Below are 18,411 nucleotides of genomic sequence, written 5' to 3'. Positions count from 1 at the left end.
CTGTTTTAAAAGAAAAGGTATCGCTACACCAGCGGGGCCCCCCCAGCAACAAGAGTTAGGGCACTCCTGGGTTGGCGGCCTGGGACTGATTTAAGAGTGTGTTTGAAGTGCAGATTACAGATTCTTTGCACCAAATCCCTCCAGGAGTATCCATGGCCCCTGGAATCTCTCTCAGGTTTCTTCTCAGGTCCAGCCAGGGCTACTCGCCCCAGCTTGAAGTCCTCTGGACTGGCCGGAGACGAGGACCAAGGCCGGACACACAGAGGAAGAAAGACAGACAAACACTGGCTGAATGTGGGACCTAAACCATTGCAACTGGATATGTTAGAGCAGTCCTGATAACAAAGAGTTGTGTGTGTTGATGGTTGTACTAACTGTGTGTTCATACACTGGGACCAGTATATATGCTGGGGCAGAAATGCCTTCAGCAGGAGTCAGAAATAGGATTGGGATGTCGGAATGCTTCACATTCCCACAAAGGGAATTTCAACATGGAGGTGAGAGTCTTTGCATGTCCTGCACAAATGCAAAGTCCATCACAGTCCGTTTTTGTTGAGCTAGAATCATGACTATAGTCTTTAACTAAAAGACAGTGAGGTGCAGTGTCACCTGCAAGCACAGGGGTGTGTTTGTGTCACTGGTCTGAGAGTAAACAGCGGGCCTACCTTACACTGCTGTGTGCGCTCATACGATCCCTCTGTCTACACACGCACACACTGGCAGGCTGTTTTGAAACGATCTCACCACTGCAGAAGCGCTGCAGAACAGAGCTACTCTGTACATGAAGAAAAAAGCCATCAAGCTGCTGGACAGAGCAGATGAAAACCAGCTTTGTGCGTCCTGATCATAAAAGATAATCACACACAAAAGCTGGTACGTAATTTACTGGAAGACTCCCGTGAAGGACCAGCAGTGTGCCGCTCCGAAGGCATGCTAACTATTCCACCAGCAGTTTGTGACATTCTTGGACGTGCTGTCCGTTGCAGCAGCGTTGAAAATGGACTAGCAGGGTGCAGGGAACTGATGGGACGACCAGTTACACAAGCGCTTGTGAGAAGCAACACCAGCATGCATGAAGAAAAATAATGTGAGCAACTCGCCCTAATTGGATTTTTATGTATAAACATTATTTAATGGGAAAAAGCACAACATGTTCTGGGAGGACACTTGTGGGGCATGTTTCATAACAGCGCATGAGGTCAACTACTTTTCCAGCTCTAAATTCCATCCATCTGATGAGTGGTTGAATAATAACATTGGCTATTTCAAGGGTGAAATTGACAAAAAGCAAACAAAGAGTAATGGAAACTGTCAAACATCCCCTCGAGATGCTTTAATCAAGCTGCTTTGTCCTGTTTGAATTCACACACCCACACACTTGCTCTACACTGCCTCCACACCCCATTTTGTTGCAAATTCAAACTTTTTCACCATCTATTATGAAGTAATACTTTTTAAATTAAGCATTCTGTGTGGTTTCCCTCTTTTCTTGTAACTGTCATGCCCGATAATGCTCATTTGAGGCCAGTTAAAGAGTTGTTAAAAAAAAAAAAAGGGGGCTGTTGAAGCCGAGGCCACGGAGGCAGCCCCATGCTGGCCGGCAAACAATGCTGTTTTGGAGAGCCAGCGCACTGGACTCAAATGAAACCTGGTGGGTGGGTGAGAAAGGGGGAGGCCAAAAACTGGACACATCAGTTATTAGGTCAGCATTTTAAAGGGGGAAAAAGAAAGAGAAGGGCAAAAGGGGAAGGAGAGCGGGAGGCGGCATGGTGGTGGGTCCGGAGCTGTATAGGTAAAATGACACTGGCAGAACTGAGGGGTTTCTGCAGCTTACACCATCAGCCCTCCAGTCTCCCTCTGCCTCCTTCCGCTTGATGATGAAACATTCAGACAAAAAAAAAGGTTTCTGCACAGAGGCATGCAACACTTCACCTGTGCCTTTTTTCCTTCTTACACAACACAGTATCCCACAGGAAGGGTGGGGGGTGCATTGATTCAGGCAAAGTCCAACTAACTCAAATGGGTCTGTTTGGTGTGACATGCAGCAGGAAAGATATAAAGAAGGGTGCAGTGTACTCACTATAGGGGACAATAGGACTCAGCATTCTGTGGAGCTGGTCTCAGTAAGGAGGAATGCTGTTTTGTGAACACCAGCTTAGGTTAGTATCCGTCCGGCTGTAGTCCATCACTGGCACAAGCTTCTGACAACAGAACCCTGAGAGACGGAGAGAGAAGAGAGGGAGGGAGGTTAGACAGTTACAGGCTGCTGCACAATGTCTGGACAAACACTCACATGTCAACCTACCGATCACACAAGCTCACACAGCAGCAAACACATACTAGAATTCAGTCACAGCATGATAGAATTACTGACCAACCTGAGAACGCTATCAGTGTAACAAAAACACGAGTTCACACAGACACACACACACATTCTCCCAAATTGACGCACACAAGGGTATTCATTATAGGCAGGCATTAAGCTGATTGTGAAGCTGCGTCCAGCCTCTAAAGAGGGCTTTCTAAATCTGCCTCACAAAAAGACTCATGCATACCATGGCTCTGTGCACTGGGGCAATAAAGACTGCATTCTTAGGAGACCAAACACTTTTGGAGCTGCACAGGCAAAATGTATAAGGAAAAAAAAATGTCTCCTGTGATTTCAAAGTTTTCTCACCAAGAAAAAAAAAGAAAGTATGAATGTTGAGGATGAAATTGTGTTAAAAAATAAATATAAATTCAACCAACTTATAGGAAAATATGCCAAAATAATCCATTCTGGTTTGGGTTGTAAATGTCACATTTTAATCATCCACAGATTAACGTCAGTGTAATCCTGCACTGTTGTTTTATTCTGATATAAACCACCTCTCTGAGCAAAACCATGAGATTAAAACAACTGTATGAAAATGTAGCTTTTTCCCAACAGCCATTTGTGTCACTTCTGAATTATGTTTACGCCAATTTTATTTGATTTGATCCACATTTGGGCATGAGTTGCATTAAGGAAAAACAATAGGCAATTGACTGAAATTGTTTTGCAGTCTTTAAGATATGTGAAAACATTTAATCCACAAATAAACATCAATGCTTCAGTAAATTTACTGTCCCTATATAGGTAAACAGGAGGATAAAGGAGTAAAAAATAAATAAACCAGAACATCAAAAAATCTCAAACATATTAATAAACTTTTAGACAACAGAATTTAACCCAATTCAACACTGTCATTTAATACTTTTGGATAAAGTTGGCGTACGAACACAGAGTTTATCTTTCTGGACATGTGTAAAAATAAACAGCAGTATACATTAACTCATGCACAATTCCTATGGAGAAGAAATTACGCAATGACCACACGGCTGACCCTGCACACCCGGAGGCTTCACGTACAACACCGACTATACGGCCCCCTTTGCTCTAACTGACAGTCAACTTCTAACACTCAGTCAGCCCAGAGAATCTAACTACACGCTTCTGCAGCAAACCACAGCTTCCACTGAAAACAAACACGGTTCCTGCACAGTTCAGAGAGGGGCTGAGAGGAGAAGGCAGAGCTACAGTAAGGAGGTTTAGGAAAACGTCTCATGGTCAGTGGCCAAAGATCAGATCCCCTACAACACGCTCAGCTCGGGTTCCCTTTCCAACTTCAGCAGAGCCAAGTCAAACAGCAGGAAGAGCAGCGGGCTGTGACAGCAGATATACACAGAGATGCAGAGAAGACAGGCAGCCTTACCTATTCATGCCTGCATGTCCTCCATCAGATCTGAAAGCACTAGGATAATCCCTGGAGTAGACCAGACCCGAGTGTGTGTACTGCTATGCTTTTTTTCCACATATGGGACACAACTCCACTCTCTCTCTCTCTCTGTCTCCCTCCCTCTGTCTCTCTCTACCTCCCTCTCTCTATGGCCAGTGACAACAGAGTGAGCACTCAGCTCCCCTCCCCCACTGATCTCCCCTCCCCCCTCCCTCCCTCCCTCCCTCCCTCTCCCTCTCTCTCTCTCCCTCTCTACTACTTAAATACGTTTTGCATAAAGAGAGAGAGAGACACAGAGAGAGAATGAGGGGAGGGCAACACAGAGAGTGGAGGACTGACCAATCCTGCTCTGTAGGAGAAAGAGCATGGACACTGATGACAGGGGGGAAAGAGAGAGAGAGAGAGAGAGAGAGAGTGACTTTCTGGGTTGGAGGGAAATGACCAGGGTAAGTTTGGTTTGGCCTCAGGAGGATTAAGACAGAGCTGAAGGAACAGTGGTCAGATTGTGATTTTATAACCCCCCCAGATACACAGAGGAACAATGGGGGGATTCTCTTCTAACTGACTAAAACAGATGACAAATTGGAAAATGTAATGAATTACTCATTACTTATCACTTATTAAAAGTATTTAAACTACTTAACTGCGCAAAAGCAGAAACAATGTTACTTTACAGAATAACCTTTTGTTTCTCAGCTCTGTCAGAAATCTTTCTGAACTGCCTCACCCACACGTCACATCTTCTGCATGGAAGATTTAAAAAGGCAAGAAAAGGTCATTTGTTTAACAAGAAGTCAGCTCGTGGTTTGGAGATATTTACTGATTAACATTTGCTCCAGCCCTGATGACAGCAATCCTGAAACCAGCACTTCACAAGTCCTGTCCTCACACAGCCCTCATCCAGGACTGTCCTATGACTTATTGTAGTCCAGAATGATCTTCTCCCAGAAGCCATCACCCTGACCCCCGACAAGAGTTAGCAAGTAACAAAAAAAGTCAAAAAAACTACGTAAAATCGAAACATTTCATAGGATTTCTTCCTTACCTCTAACTTTACTTTATTAAGTTGTATTGCTATAACATAGATTGCTCACAAAGTCCAGTGATCTCCTGCCGATATATCGTCATAGACATATCGGTATCAGCATTTTTGTTTGCTGATGAAAAATGCTTTTAAGCTTACATTTTAAAATAATGTTATTTTCTTAATTCAAATTCTATATATTTGGTTGTATTTGTTTTTGCTTTTTATTTTTTTTGTTTATGGTTTAAGTGTAAAATATCAAGCTACGATTACATTTATAACTCCTTAATATCAATATCTATTACTTTACACCTGCCTGAAATTGTTGTCCCCCATTTTAAAGCCTCTTGTCTAAAATCTGATCTTTTTTTTTCTACAATCATTCATTCTATGATTAAAATGCTGTTTCCAGTATGTGGCCATTAGGGCGACACATCACAGCAAAGCCACAGGGTTCATGTTTCTTTCCCAAAAGTAAAACAATAACTAGACTGTGTGTTGACTTGTCAGTTGCTGTGAAGTCAGTTAAAAGACAAGTTGCTGCAAGGTGAAACTGATAAACCTCTCACACAAGTCTAGACAGAGAACAATCTCCCCCAAAGACTGGAATTAGTAGCCATTGTCATTAACTTCAAATTGTTATCATTTACATTTGTTATAACTTCGGCATTATCATTCCAATGTCAATGTAAATTTCCTTAAAGATAATAAATGTAGTGATTAGATTCTATAACAAATAAAATGAAATTGAATTTAATAACCCTAACACTGATGAGACGACCAATAAACATCACGTAAATAGGAAAGGAATTGTAGCATTTGTTGAAGATATTTTCTCTAACCATGGTATTTACGATAAGAGATCCACAAGATGAATGTGCAACAGTCCTGGTAAACATTAGGATAAATTGTTGAAATTATATATGATGGGTTTATGATCCAATATTTGTGTCACTAAACGTTTCAGAAATGTTTCCAAGCTCCATCTCTCTTGTGGTCAGGTGCTGTCCCAGTTTCATTTACTCACTCCCCACACACGCAGCTGTCAGGTTGTTTTTAGCAGCACACTGAGGGCCACATGGTCCAGTCATCTCCTCCCGTTACACGGAGCCGCTGCTCCAGTCGTGTTTCTCTGCAGTGATCTCGCTCACGCACAGGCACACGTACACACACACACACACACACACACACAGAGTTCACCACAAGTGAGTGCACAGAGTGGGCCAGCTGAAAATAGAGGGGGGACATTGTGGTCATATGTTTAGTGTTGAGCATCCCATGCACTTCATCATGTGACAGTATTATGGAAAGTGTTTGCAGTCTGAGCAGCCTGGAGGGAAAAATTATTTAGGTATTTAACTCTCTCACATCCATCATTAAAGGATCACAACTGGAATTGTATTTTTGCAGTTTTGGTCAAAAATCTTATCAGAAATATAAACAATTAATCATTTTCTTTAGAGCAGAGAATACAACATCATCACTAAAAACTAATCAAAAAAACTAAAAAGGAATAAGTTGATCAGACAGATAAATAAACTTCTGTGTTAATCAATCTCACACACAGAAACACACACAGTTTGATGCTGGCTTGTTTTCATCTGATCACACGATCTGTTTCTCTCACCTGGTCTGACTTTGCCGTATCAGTGCCGGCCTGTTCCTGGGTTTCACTTAGTGGACACCCTGTGTTAACAGACAGAAATAATGACCCGAACTACAAACACAAGAGCCAAGTTGTAATGGACTGTAATTACCCTTCAAACACATGGCCTCCGAGAAGTCTCTTTTGTAGGACAAGTGGGTCGAGCTATTTTGGGAGATGCCCCAGTGGTCAGTGACATGGCTCAAATTGGAATGTGGGGCAATAAACCCATTGGAGGAAACACTTCAACTCATTAGTGTGGTTACAAAACTTAACACACCCAGTGAGACCCAGTTCGGAACCACAATTAGACTCCTTAATGTTTTCCCTAATATGGGACCCTCAATAGATTTGCTAATGGCATCTCTGCGGGGGGTTAGGTGAGGGTACGGTTGAGTGGGGAGGTTGAAAGCAGACAACTGCGCCGCTCTCTCTCTATCACTCTATTGCCTTATTAGTGCTGAGGCAGCAGTGTGTGGACACAGGCAGCATGCTGAGCCCAGCACTACTGAAGCACAAAGACTTCAGGGCCCCGGGACACGAGACGAGCCAAAAACTGGAGAAAAATACGACTGAGAGAGAACGAGAAAGAGACAGATGCAGGTACGCTTGCACTGACAAGTTCCTGTGCAATATGAGCGAGTTTGACAGGTGTCAGTCTTGAAGATTCCGCCCCTTTCTCTGACTCGCACAAAGATGTCTCTGCGCACATGTGACAGCTCAGGCTCCCCAAACAGTCCAACAGGAGACTCAGTCCAGCGGACACCGGGGTACACGGGCTACTGTCAGGACCGGGCGGTTGCGTAGGTGCCTGGTGATTGGAGGTTAATGGAGAGATATGAGAGGCAGACAAAAGAGCTGTGGCAGGCTGAAATTGACTCCTGAAAGGACAGAGGCTACAGGTCATCACGCTAGCATTTGACCTCATACTCCGGAGCATGTCAAGCTCAACACCTCCATTCAGCAGGTTGTTCACCCAATGATGAAATGTGTCAGTGTGTCAGCTGGTTTCATCAAGCCAAACTGATGAATCAGGCTTATATTTAATTTAGTTAGATGAAAATCTGCATGCAACACTGCCCTGTAGAGTGATTAGCTAAGCAACATATCATATAATCATATCCTTAACAGCTTTGTGTGCATGGAGACATGGATTCAAAGCTGCAGTTGTTCAATGTAAGAACAAGAGATCAGACCTCATACACTCACTGCACATCTGGACACTGACACACACAAAGTACTTTTGACTACAAAATCCATGTGCAATGTGCTAGATCATATGTGTAAAGACAGTGACGGATGTCCTGAGCAGTGTGGTAGGTCTGATGATTAATATGGTTTCTCTCAGTCACGTCTCATACAACTTGAAAAACTGGAAATACATGGGCTGGTATGCCTGCAAACAGTGACACTGTTTCACTACTTTGCATCTTACTTAACAATACGTTCTTTATTTTTTTTAAATAAAGTAGCTTAACTAATGTTTTTTAGTCATGTTCTATCAAGATATTTTCTTCATTGGTAAGATTTAAAAAATGCTTTTGTCAGGTCAGGTAGTTCAGCCAGTCCAATACAAAACTAAAGCAAAATATTAATGGATGCAAAACTGAAAAAAAAAAAATAAATAAATCAAATAATATAATAATACAAATAAAATAAATAATACAAATATCTTCGAATGAAAAAGAGGAGTCAAGGGTGTAGACAAAGATGTCAACTTAGAAAGACAATGAGATTTGAGAGCTTTTGGTGACAGGCTGACGGCAGTGTTGATGTGCTGTGAACAAAAACCTGTGATTGCGTTGGCATATATTACACATTATGTCCTGTCTCCTGCATTCTCTCCCCAGGCTGAACGTTCTGCACATTTTCCTGCCGTTGTATACGACTGACTGTCTCCTGCTGCATTCTTCAACAGTGAAAGGCAAATTCTTTAGTTACTTTGACTACCAACATGAAATCTGGTCTTTAACATTTTCAAGAGCTGCTGTTGTAGGGTCTTTAAGTGGATGGATGATTAAAATCATTAACTCACCTAAAATGTATTAAAGGTTTGAAAAAAGTCAAAAATGTTGTAGACTTCTAAAGACAAAGAATAACAAAATTGATAATAACACTTATTTCCTACTAGACTTGTATAAACACAAATCCACTTGTGCTGCTTTAGACCATAGACACTGTAAGTGATAATATATAGATCAGCCACTGAGGCTGATCTATATCTAGAGGCTCTGAGGAGACCTGAGGTATGAGACTGAGGTCTGACCTCAGGAGACTAATTGTTTCCAGGACTGTGTAGACTGACGCTGACCAAAGCTCAACTTAAGGCAAACAAACACCCAACCTCAAAAATGGGAGACAAATTTAGCTAATTTGGTCATTCAAAACACATAAAATCTGATTTCCTGTGTTCTCTCCTTTGACTCAAAGTGCAGTGAGGAATACATGTTTGAGGAAGCAATGCACAAAACTATCTGTCTATGAAGTGGAGTGTGTGTAAGGATTATTTACACTTTGTCTATGAAGTGGAGCGTGTGTAAGGAATATTTACACTTTTATGTGTCCAGAAATAAACCAGAAAATGTGCATGTGTTGATAGTGATAATCAGCCCCAGGTTCACAAAGTTGGCCGATATCATTTCATTAGAGCGGAGGAGCGAGGGTTTGGGCTTTGGCTGGGATTAGAACAGGGAGAGAAACTCTACCCCAGCCAGGCAGTGGAGGAAGGGACCAATTGTGCATGTGTGTGTGCAAGAAGGTGGTGGTGGTTGGGAGGGGGGCTTCAGCTGTTTATTATTCCAATTCTATCTCTAACAGCTGAAAATTGGAGAATTAGGAGGCAGCCCTGTGCAACCTGGGGATCAATGTGGTGGGGTTAAACCCTGTGGCATGGCTCCACGTACTGACAGCGCTTGCAGATACTGACGCAGCACACACACACACACACACACACACACACACACACACACACACACACACACACACACACACACACACACACACACACACACACACACACGCAGAGGTCATTACATCACAGAGGTCATTCACAAAATTTAACAGGCACATCAGATTTAGCGCTTTGAAGTGATAAGACACCCACAGACTCCTCAGCTCAATGAATAGTTTCACGCTTCAGACATTTGAAAAACTTTAAAGACCATAATATATGTAGCTGCTAATAATTTGAAATTATATTGTTGTACTGAGCCTTGTACCTGCGAAGCCTCAAACACAAACTTAAGTCTGTTATATTTTCAGTAGAGAGAAATTCTTTGTCAACTTGCCTTTATGCTGCTAATTATGACCAATGATCAGAGAGAAAACTGGCCGAACAATGTCTTTACAGCAACGTCTGAATGCATCATATGGCTACGTGGGCATATTCTGATACATACACCGTTTGCATGAGCCTGGAGTGTCACGTCCATGCATGTTGTTAATCTGGAGAAAGACATGTGACCCTGGAAACTGGGAAACCTGAACTTTCCACGCCATGCCGGCATGTGGTCCGAGGGCATGGAAACAGGTCTTATAGGGAGGTCAGGGAGTTGAATTTAGATTATTTGAGAGCTCCAAGCTGTTTCAAATTAAAGCTGTGTGGGAATTTTATATTATTTTGGCGATTTAGGCTTGAGAGAGGATGCTGACACGACCCGGTCCTGATGCCATTGAACGTCACCTCAAGGTGTGGATATCTTCATGTCACATCAGTTCTATGGATCAATTATAGTATTGGCATTAGGTCCTTTGTATTTCATGTGGATTTACAATGAAATAGCTTAAATCACACGCAAACAAAAAAAAGTTGGAGATTAGAGATAATGAGGGCAGTTAATGGTTTTATTTCTTAATTTTGACAAAGATTTCAACTTAAGAGTGTGTGTATGTTGTGTTTATCCTTTCAAACCACCAACTTAATGCTGTAATTGAAGACATGAGTTAATCCACTCCCTGCAGCCTAACACAGTTACTATCAACTAATAAACAATAGATGTATACAATGACATATTTGTCCTAATGTCCTACAGGAATAAGGGCATGTTGATCAAAAAATGATAACTGATGCAAAACAGAGTCTTGCTTACGGAGGCAAGATGAAAGTCATTGACACTAATTTGCAAAAATGTTTATATAATGAAGATGATTTCCGTGAATAATAGCTGGCATTCATTCACAATGAATAGGTCAGCAGCAAATGCATGTAAAGTCTTCATTACTGCAAATATCGTGCAGCGAACTTGATTTTTTGGCATCATGCTGAACGATGACTCACAGACACACAACACACACTTTCAGCCTACTCAGCTGGTTGAGAGAAACTTTATCCTTGGGGTTTTTCACAGTCACAGATCTGTTGCCAATGGTTTTAATGATAAGCACCTATAGCAGCAACAATCAGCATTTTTGTCAGCTCACTGTTTCCACAGTTTTGTGTTGTTACATGTCTGGTAACTGATATTTTATGTGGCTCGCGTTCTAAAGAAATATGAATGTTTTATTGATTTTATTATCCGGCCATTGGAGTGGTACAGGTATGTGTGAATACAATCTCACTTATTTATGACTCCGTCACCCTCTTCTCAATCCAGTGACTATTGATAGAAGTGTTTGTGGCAGAAAAGACTCCTGGATTGATTGAAAATTGATTTAATCTTGAAAAGACAATTCATATATGCAGGGCAGGCACGCTGGAAATCAATGCTTGCCATGAGTGCGAATGAGTGCATCCAGTGACACCATAACTTCCCTGGCTAGAAATATAGAAAATATTGGTTAGGGAATGCTTGAGTGTAATAAAGAGAGGGACTCAACCCAGAGTCATGACAAATGCAGAGGCATGAACACTGGCTCAATATGAGTACACACACACACACACACACCTCTAAATAAGTGAGAATCCATCCACAGAAGTGAATGGGATAAATGAGGAAATGGACCACCAGTCCAATTTTCTTTAGAGCCATGGTTTTTTAAATTCAGTAATGATTGAGGTTGTCTCCGGAGCAGTCAGGCTTATGCTCAGGAGAGGGAATTAGTTTCTCCTTTCATGATTGTCACAGACCCCAATAGTTTTTCTGTTGGTCAATTGGTCCCTCTATTTTCTCCTCCATGAACAGAGGTTGGTAGGGAGCTAATGGCTATTCTCCACTCCTTATTAAACCTTTTCTCCAGGGTATAACTTGTGCCCAGTGTTCAGGGAGACAGGGGCAACAGAGCGGGGCACAGCTCACCGGGGTGTCCTTTCTAAATAGTCCATCCTGTTGGAGAAGACCTGGACAAAGCAGGAGCCTGGTGAAAGCTGCCTGTTGTCCACCTAATCCCAGCTATGGCCCCGTCTCCATTGACAACGCAAACCAGGACAAAGGCCTCTTTCAAGAGTCGTTCTCTTCACTGACACACTGACATAGCGACAATAGAAGAAGACACAAGGAATGGAAAACCTTGTCCATGATCACACATGTGCTTTCATTCCAAACGATACAGGAAGAGAACTGCATCTGTACATGATTCTCGAAAATAGAGTTGTCCTCCAAGGAAAAGCTGTGGGGGCAGAAATGTGAAGACACGGACACATGAGATCAGTCTTCCATATCTGCACTGATGAATGCAATAAACAGCAGTCCAGGATAGTTGCACCAGTCTGAAGGGTGAAATAGGCTTCACAGTGTGGTCTGGTATAAAATGATTTCTCTTCTTCGAGATCAGCTTTTGTCGCCTTGCTCTTTTCCTTTGCTTTGAGCACATTTGCTGACCAACAGAAAAGGAAGATGAATGCTTCCATTTCAGATGCCGAAGCCCCCTTCTCTCATCTTCTTCGATCCAGATTTCACATTAAATTTGTAATAGCATGCGACCCTGCAAGGCACGCTTCTCATTCAGGTGGGCCATGTTATATGAATGAGATCTGGTGAAATGCCAATATTTATGCACAAACATTCGCATTCTGAGCCTTTCTCATCATCGCATCTACTTCTGTACGAAAGGAAGAGCAGCTGTCATTTGATACATCAAATTATACTCAGGCAGACAAAAATGTGTGTCTGTGCGCACAATCAAACACACTCATACACGATCACTGAATCCACCACAAAATGTACAACTCCACCACACTGTAAGGGCACCGGTTAACCTCTAAAAAGATTCTCCCTTCTGCTCTGTGCGGCAGAATCCAGCCAGCAGGCTGTCCAGCTACAGCTGTTGGGAAGGTCATCTGTCAGAGATTGAACTAGGCTGTGGCCGTTTGGTGTCCCCAGGAGGTCTGCAGAGAGGAGAGGCGTCTCTGAAGGACACTTTCCCTTCTCTCCTGTGCCCTAATTCAATCGTTTTGACAGGGTAGTGGTGTCCCAGTGTCTGCCAGCCCAGTAATCTCTGTGTAATTGAGTTCCCAATCAGCCATCCATCAATAATGCATCTGGTTCCACGAGGGAAGGGACGACCATGCTGCTCCGGCCCTGTGCATGGGGAGCAAGGAGACAGGATTCTGCTCCGACTGACCAGAGAGAGATCTATTACTTCCTGTAGATCACTTACTTGCCTCTCTGGCTTGTATCACTCGCAAACAAAAAAAATGGGACCATTCTGTTATATCAGTATCGTGGTGGGAGGTGGTTTGCAGAGCTGAAAACATTGCTCAAGACAAACCTGGAGATGATAAGAAATGTACCCACATACCGATGTTGCAATGTGGTGTGAGGTCGTGTGATGGAAAAGGCTCATGACAAATATCGAGGGACATGAGAGAGATATTGACGCAGATGTTTTACAAAGCTTTCTTGGAACATAAACATAAAGACAAACACATGCAGGTGAGATGTCTACCCACATACACCTCACTTTTCAATTGCCAGCGCATGCCAACCCATCAATTAGTGACTAAGACCATGGTCCACCAAGGTTAAACTGTACAGCTGTCTGAATGATTTTCAATTATACAGCCAGGAAGCCCCCCGACAGCTCGCTGGCTCCCACCTCCCACTCTGGTCTCACAGGGTCATTTATAATACCCAACGCCTCCCACAGATAATTGTGTATCGCCACCTCGCTTCCTTTTCCTCCACAGTGTTATCTCCATTTTCAATTTCCGATCTTGAAGCACCTGGTATCCTCTTTTAAAGCCTCAGTTTGCCCCTGCCCCTGTGTCATATATAAATTGCTTTTGATGGAACATTTTAAGAGAAAAAAAACTCAGAAATGATATACAGTACCTGTGTTGTTCGACTTTTAACTGATGTGATGCTTTGAAGGAAGATTTCAAAACCATTCCATCCACCTCTTTGAATTTCTGAATGCCGATTATTCTTTTGAATAATGGAATCCCAAATAATCTGTGATTGGCTGCCCCACTATCTTGGTTACATCATGCTTTCTGGGCCCCTTTATGCTGTCCCTTTACCCTTGGGTCTGCCAGATTAATGGCTCATTTATGTCCCCATTACATTACATTAGCCCACTCAGCCAGTGCATGCTGTACACTCCCCAGCAAATAAATTGCATCATGAAAATATTAATCAATCTCAATAAGTGACGGCACATAATCTGTTTGATGTTAAAGACTATGACAAAGGTTTATACTGGGAGCAGCAAATTACTGTCACTCCAGGGATAGACTGACTCTAATAGCTATGGAGCTGTTGAAGCTATTGGCTTATCATAGCAATGACTCTATGAAGCTCAAGGAGGGAGAGAATAATTGTGGTGTTATTGCCTCCAGATTTCACAACCAAAGAGCTGCAGTGTGTCAGAGCGAGAGCGTATTACACTAGCCAGTGGTCTGAACACATTCCCGTGGTTGGCTGGCTGGGCCAAAAGTCATAAAATGCCACGAAACAGCACTGCTTGCCCAAGCAATTTTATAAAAACCAGTTCTGTGCAGAATAATAGTGTGATCATGTGAGTTCAAGAAAATTCTGTGAGTTGCAGGCATGGAAACAAAAAGGCATTGGTGTGGTTCACACCAAAACTAACACATACAACAACACCTTTCCCAGCTGGAGGTTAATTCAATCCCAGCACGTTCCATTCTGAGGCTGCTGTCAGGCTCAGGTCTGCAGTGTGACATTGTGAGCGAGAGGTAATTACATTTTGGTCCAGTCCGGCGACTCAGCGTCTATTCAGAGGCTGCTGTCAGTGCCCCTCTCCTATAGACCAACACCACCAGAGGAATTTCCAGCGCTGGATACACTGCTGCAGGCCAACAGCTCCACTGAGCGCAACACTACACTTTAAAGGATACAGCAGCAGACTTGCATGTTTAAACTGAAAATATTCAATTAACTTCACTGTAACAGAACTTTTCAACACCACCTCTACAACAATATCTTCACTTCAGCCGATCAGGATCTCTTAGAACAATAACAACCCAGTTTGATTACGTCGAGAAGCAGCGTGGGATCATGGGAGTTGTCTTCATGAAAATCTGCATGATGCGACTCATTAGATGAAAACCTTAAATTCTATCAGCTCAATCAATTTCTAACTAGGAGTCTGAAACAGACCTCAGCAATTTACTTAGTTGTGCAACAGATTGGTCTTCTAACAGAATGATGTCATGGCGAGACAGCTGTATGCAAACCATGAGTTTTTACTTTTCATTTCAAATGGCTTTTACTGAAAGAGTGTAAGCAAAGATACCCTCTGATGATATGACATGGGGAAGACACGTGTGAGAACAGAACAAACACACAACAACAGTCCTCTCTGCACCCAATTATTTCACAATGACTGAGCTGTAAGTCAAAGGCTGTGGACTTTGAAGTGGAAATAAAACACACCACAGTTTTTACAGTTTCTCTGCAGTCAGTACAGTATGTGCACCTGACCACCAAACTTTGTGATAGATTTACAGCTTTGCTGATGCTCTCAGTTCATGTGTGGTCATGTTGTACATGTCCATTGTGTACTATTGATCAAGCCCTGGTGAAACTTGTGACTAAAGCTTAGTCCTATCCCAGCAGAATAAATCACAGTATTGACCCTGTGGTTATCAATAAAGGTAATGACAAACATCTGGCCCCACCTTTAATGGAATCGACAGTCTTCCTGGCAGCAGCCCAGAATCGGCCACACATAGATTGCCTTGATCTTTTCAGTGGGAACCCACTCTTAGTATGCATATGAGAGGGGTGAAATGCAATCACCATCTAAAGGTAAGCAGTGCTCCTATCGAGTTAGGAGCTGAAAATCTCCATAAACACCAAAGGAAAACCCTTAAAATGTCTGCTGACAATAAGCCTGTGTGGACTGACTAAGATTTATTCTGTCAAGCAGCTCTGACACAGTGTATCTATGTCAATGAAGGAATAAGTGAGGAGATCAAATCAATGGTCACTCCACTGAGGTCCAGAGGTGCTGAGGTGGACATTTGGAGCGGCCTGCAGAGGCAGCACTCTGTCCTGCGTGTGACTTGAGCGTGTCAGGCCTGTGCACAGGATTCATTAAGGCCACGGGTCCTGATAATGTATGAAAACACCTGACCCCAGTAACAGAAACAATGTCCATGCACTGAAATAGAAGTGTAGCTGTCGCATTATTTGTGTGAGAAAGCCACATTGTCCCTCTAACCTTGGGATCGATGAGTGGCTGAGAGAAGCAGACTGGAATAGATGTCTCAATTTTCTTGTTCTTATACAAAGATGGGGCAACACAGGAATTCATCATATTAAAGGGACAGCAGTATTACTAAACACACAAAGCCGATGGATACCCTGCAGCCCAGTTAACGTTTCAGCAGATGACAATCAAAAAAACATGCTCACAGACTAATAGTGACTGACACAGAATTGCACTCTATTGACAGTATTGAATTCCTACAGGTACCGCAACAGCAAGCAATTACAGCTCTCTATCACTAACAATTTGAAATAACATCATTTTGTTCTAAAGGCAATGTTATGACTGACATTTTCCTTCACAGGCAAAACGACAACAAAATTCTCTGCTGCACCACATTATAAGAAATGGACTGTGTATTATGTTGGATTTATGAAACAGTGAAATACACAAAGTTTAAAGAGTATTGTTTTAAAAAACAAGTGGGCATGGACGTTTTAAAATGAAATGAAAGAAAATAAAGCACCACCAGCTGTATCTTTCCCAGAGTTATCCAATGAGAAAAGAGCTAGTGAAATTTTATCAGCACATCATAAAATTCAGTCATGTGTCTCTGGGTTTCTATCATCATTTCTTTTGGGTTTCCACTTCATTTAGTGGATGGGCTAGAGCCCAATGACCAAGTGACTCATAAAGCAGGGATGTAACACACAAATGACACAACATGCAGGGGAGAGAAACATAAAGGTTTACTAGAACAATTTCATTATTAGAGGCTTTAGGGTGTGCTATGTCTGCGAAGATCCACATGACATGCAAACATAAAAATGTATGTGAAATGTAAGACCTGCACATAAACACCCAGCATGAATTTCCTGAAATTTAGTTAATCCAGATTAAAAATGCACAAATCCAAAAAGGTGAGCACAGCGTGAAATGCAATGAACCCCAGCAGGGGGGGATTATCACGAAGATGGCAAAGATCAACATTGTTTACACAAATTAGTCCTGGAATTGGCAGTACTTTGTCTTTAGGATACTGAATAATCTATCAGGTTGAAAAACAACTTATTAAAATAAAATAATAATATTAAGAAGCTAACGTTGTGGCAACATCATCATGGAAGATAATCACTTAGTTACAAGCCAACTCTTTAGATAAACAATGGCAAACTCAGGGTGATATCTTTCATCATTTTCTTTTTTATGGTAAGGTGATGCAGCCCTGAACCCTCTAGTTCCCCGCCAATCCTGTTACTGGTGGGATTTGTTCTGCTGGCCCTATTAAAGATTAGTCCTCGAGGAGAAAGAATGGACTTGATTAGCTAGACAGCAATTTAATGGGATTGTCAGAGGGCCTACAATAAATCAGCTTTTGTGATTAAATGGGATCTCCAGTAAAAGTTGTATGTCTCCAAATCAATAACTATTGAATGTTTCTCCCTTTGTTCCAGGCGATGGAAGAAGGAGAAGAAGAAAAAAGAGAAACAAAGCCAAAATTTCCGGTGAGCTAATGACCCTACAGCCAGTGGAGAGAAGCAGCTTACATGTTCAGCAAGGAGGTGGAGGGAGAGGGCGAGCGAGGAGCCACTCAGCCTGGAGACGAGAAGGGAGAGAGAAAAAGATGGAGAGAGAGATTTGTATTTAGAGTGAAGAACAAAGCATCAGGGAATAGTTGGGGCATTAAGTAAAAGCAAATGGACTTAAGCAGAGGCGGATGCAAAGCCATAATTGGACTGATACTGTAAAAGCTCTGGGCATCTTTGTAATGGCTAACCACAGACACTGCACTGTACTTCTGCTCTCTGTCTCTGTCCGAGCAGGGAAATGAGTCAGGTCAAAGAGATACACTCCATGTCCATGTCTCTCATTGTGATTGAGCACTTGGAGAAAGAGCAGGGCTTTTGTCTACTAGTGGGAAAATGAAATGGCGTGGAGGCACAAAGTCTCCAACCACGCAGCCTGTGACCCCGTGTTGCGATGGAGAGGTGCCCCAGTCAATTAGGCAGCAGAGCACTGATTCCTCCATACATATTAAGCACCAAACACTGGTGAGATGGAGAGGGAAGTGCTCATAGATCTTCACACCAGGTTAAATAGAAAATATCATTGACTGATGAATGTTTTTTCAGACATGGGATTTGGATTTTGCTGCCGGTACCACAAAGGTTAAAAGATTTATTGACTCTAGGAGGCGTATTGTGCTTTTTTTGCAAAAACACAAATAAGAGGGCATCCATCAAAGCATAGCAAAATGCTCATGTAACAAAACACATCGACACAGCAAAGCTAATGACCACTTTTTTCTTCTTCTGGTCCAATGCTGGTTTAGGTCTGGTAACCAGCTGTATGTATGCCTGTGGCCCTGCTCTGTATCTCGGGTGCTGTGTGCTCTGCTAAGCCCCGACTCACCCCTCCACTTCACACATCAC

General features: G+C 42.5%; 1 protein-coding gene across 4 annotated transcripts in view; it reads right to left on the bottom strand.

Annotated features, from left to right (window-relative positions):
* Positions 1 to 18,411, bottom strand: part of fignl2 (fidgetin like 2) — a 43,360-nt gene that overhangs the window by 12,791 nt on the left and 12,158 nt on the right. For 2 of the 4 annotated variants that reach the window (XM_020089333.2, XM_069525975.1), the window contains exon 4: positions 2,081 to 2,215. In XM_020089333.2, coding sequence (XP_019944892.2) covers positions 2,081 to 2,105 — 25 coding nt within the window. In that variant the 5' untranslated portion in view covers positions 2,106 to 2,215. Of the gene's footprint in view, positions 1 to 2,080; positions 2,216 to 3,734; positions 3,903 to 5,809; positions 5,957 to 18,411 lie in introns of those variants that run through there. The other 2 variants (XM_069525976.1, XM_020089330.2) reach the window with 2 other exon arrangements.

This window comes from Paralichthys olivaceus, chromosome 6, assembly GCF_024713975.1.
Source record: "Paralichthys olivaceus isolate ysfri-2021 chromosome 6, ASM2471397v2, whole genome shotgun sequence".
Lineage (NCBI taxonomy): Eukaryota > Metazoa > Chordata > Actinopteri > Pleuronectiformes > Paralichthyidae > Paralichthys > Paralichthys olivaceus.
The sequence above is the reverse complement of the archived record's forward strand: the minus strand, read 5'-3'. Positions and strand labels throughout refer to the sequence as shown.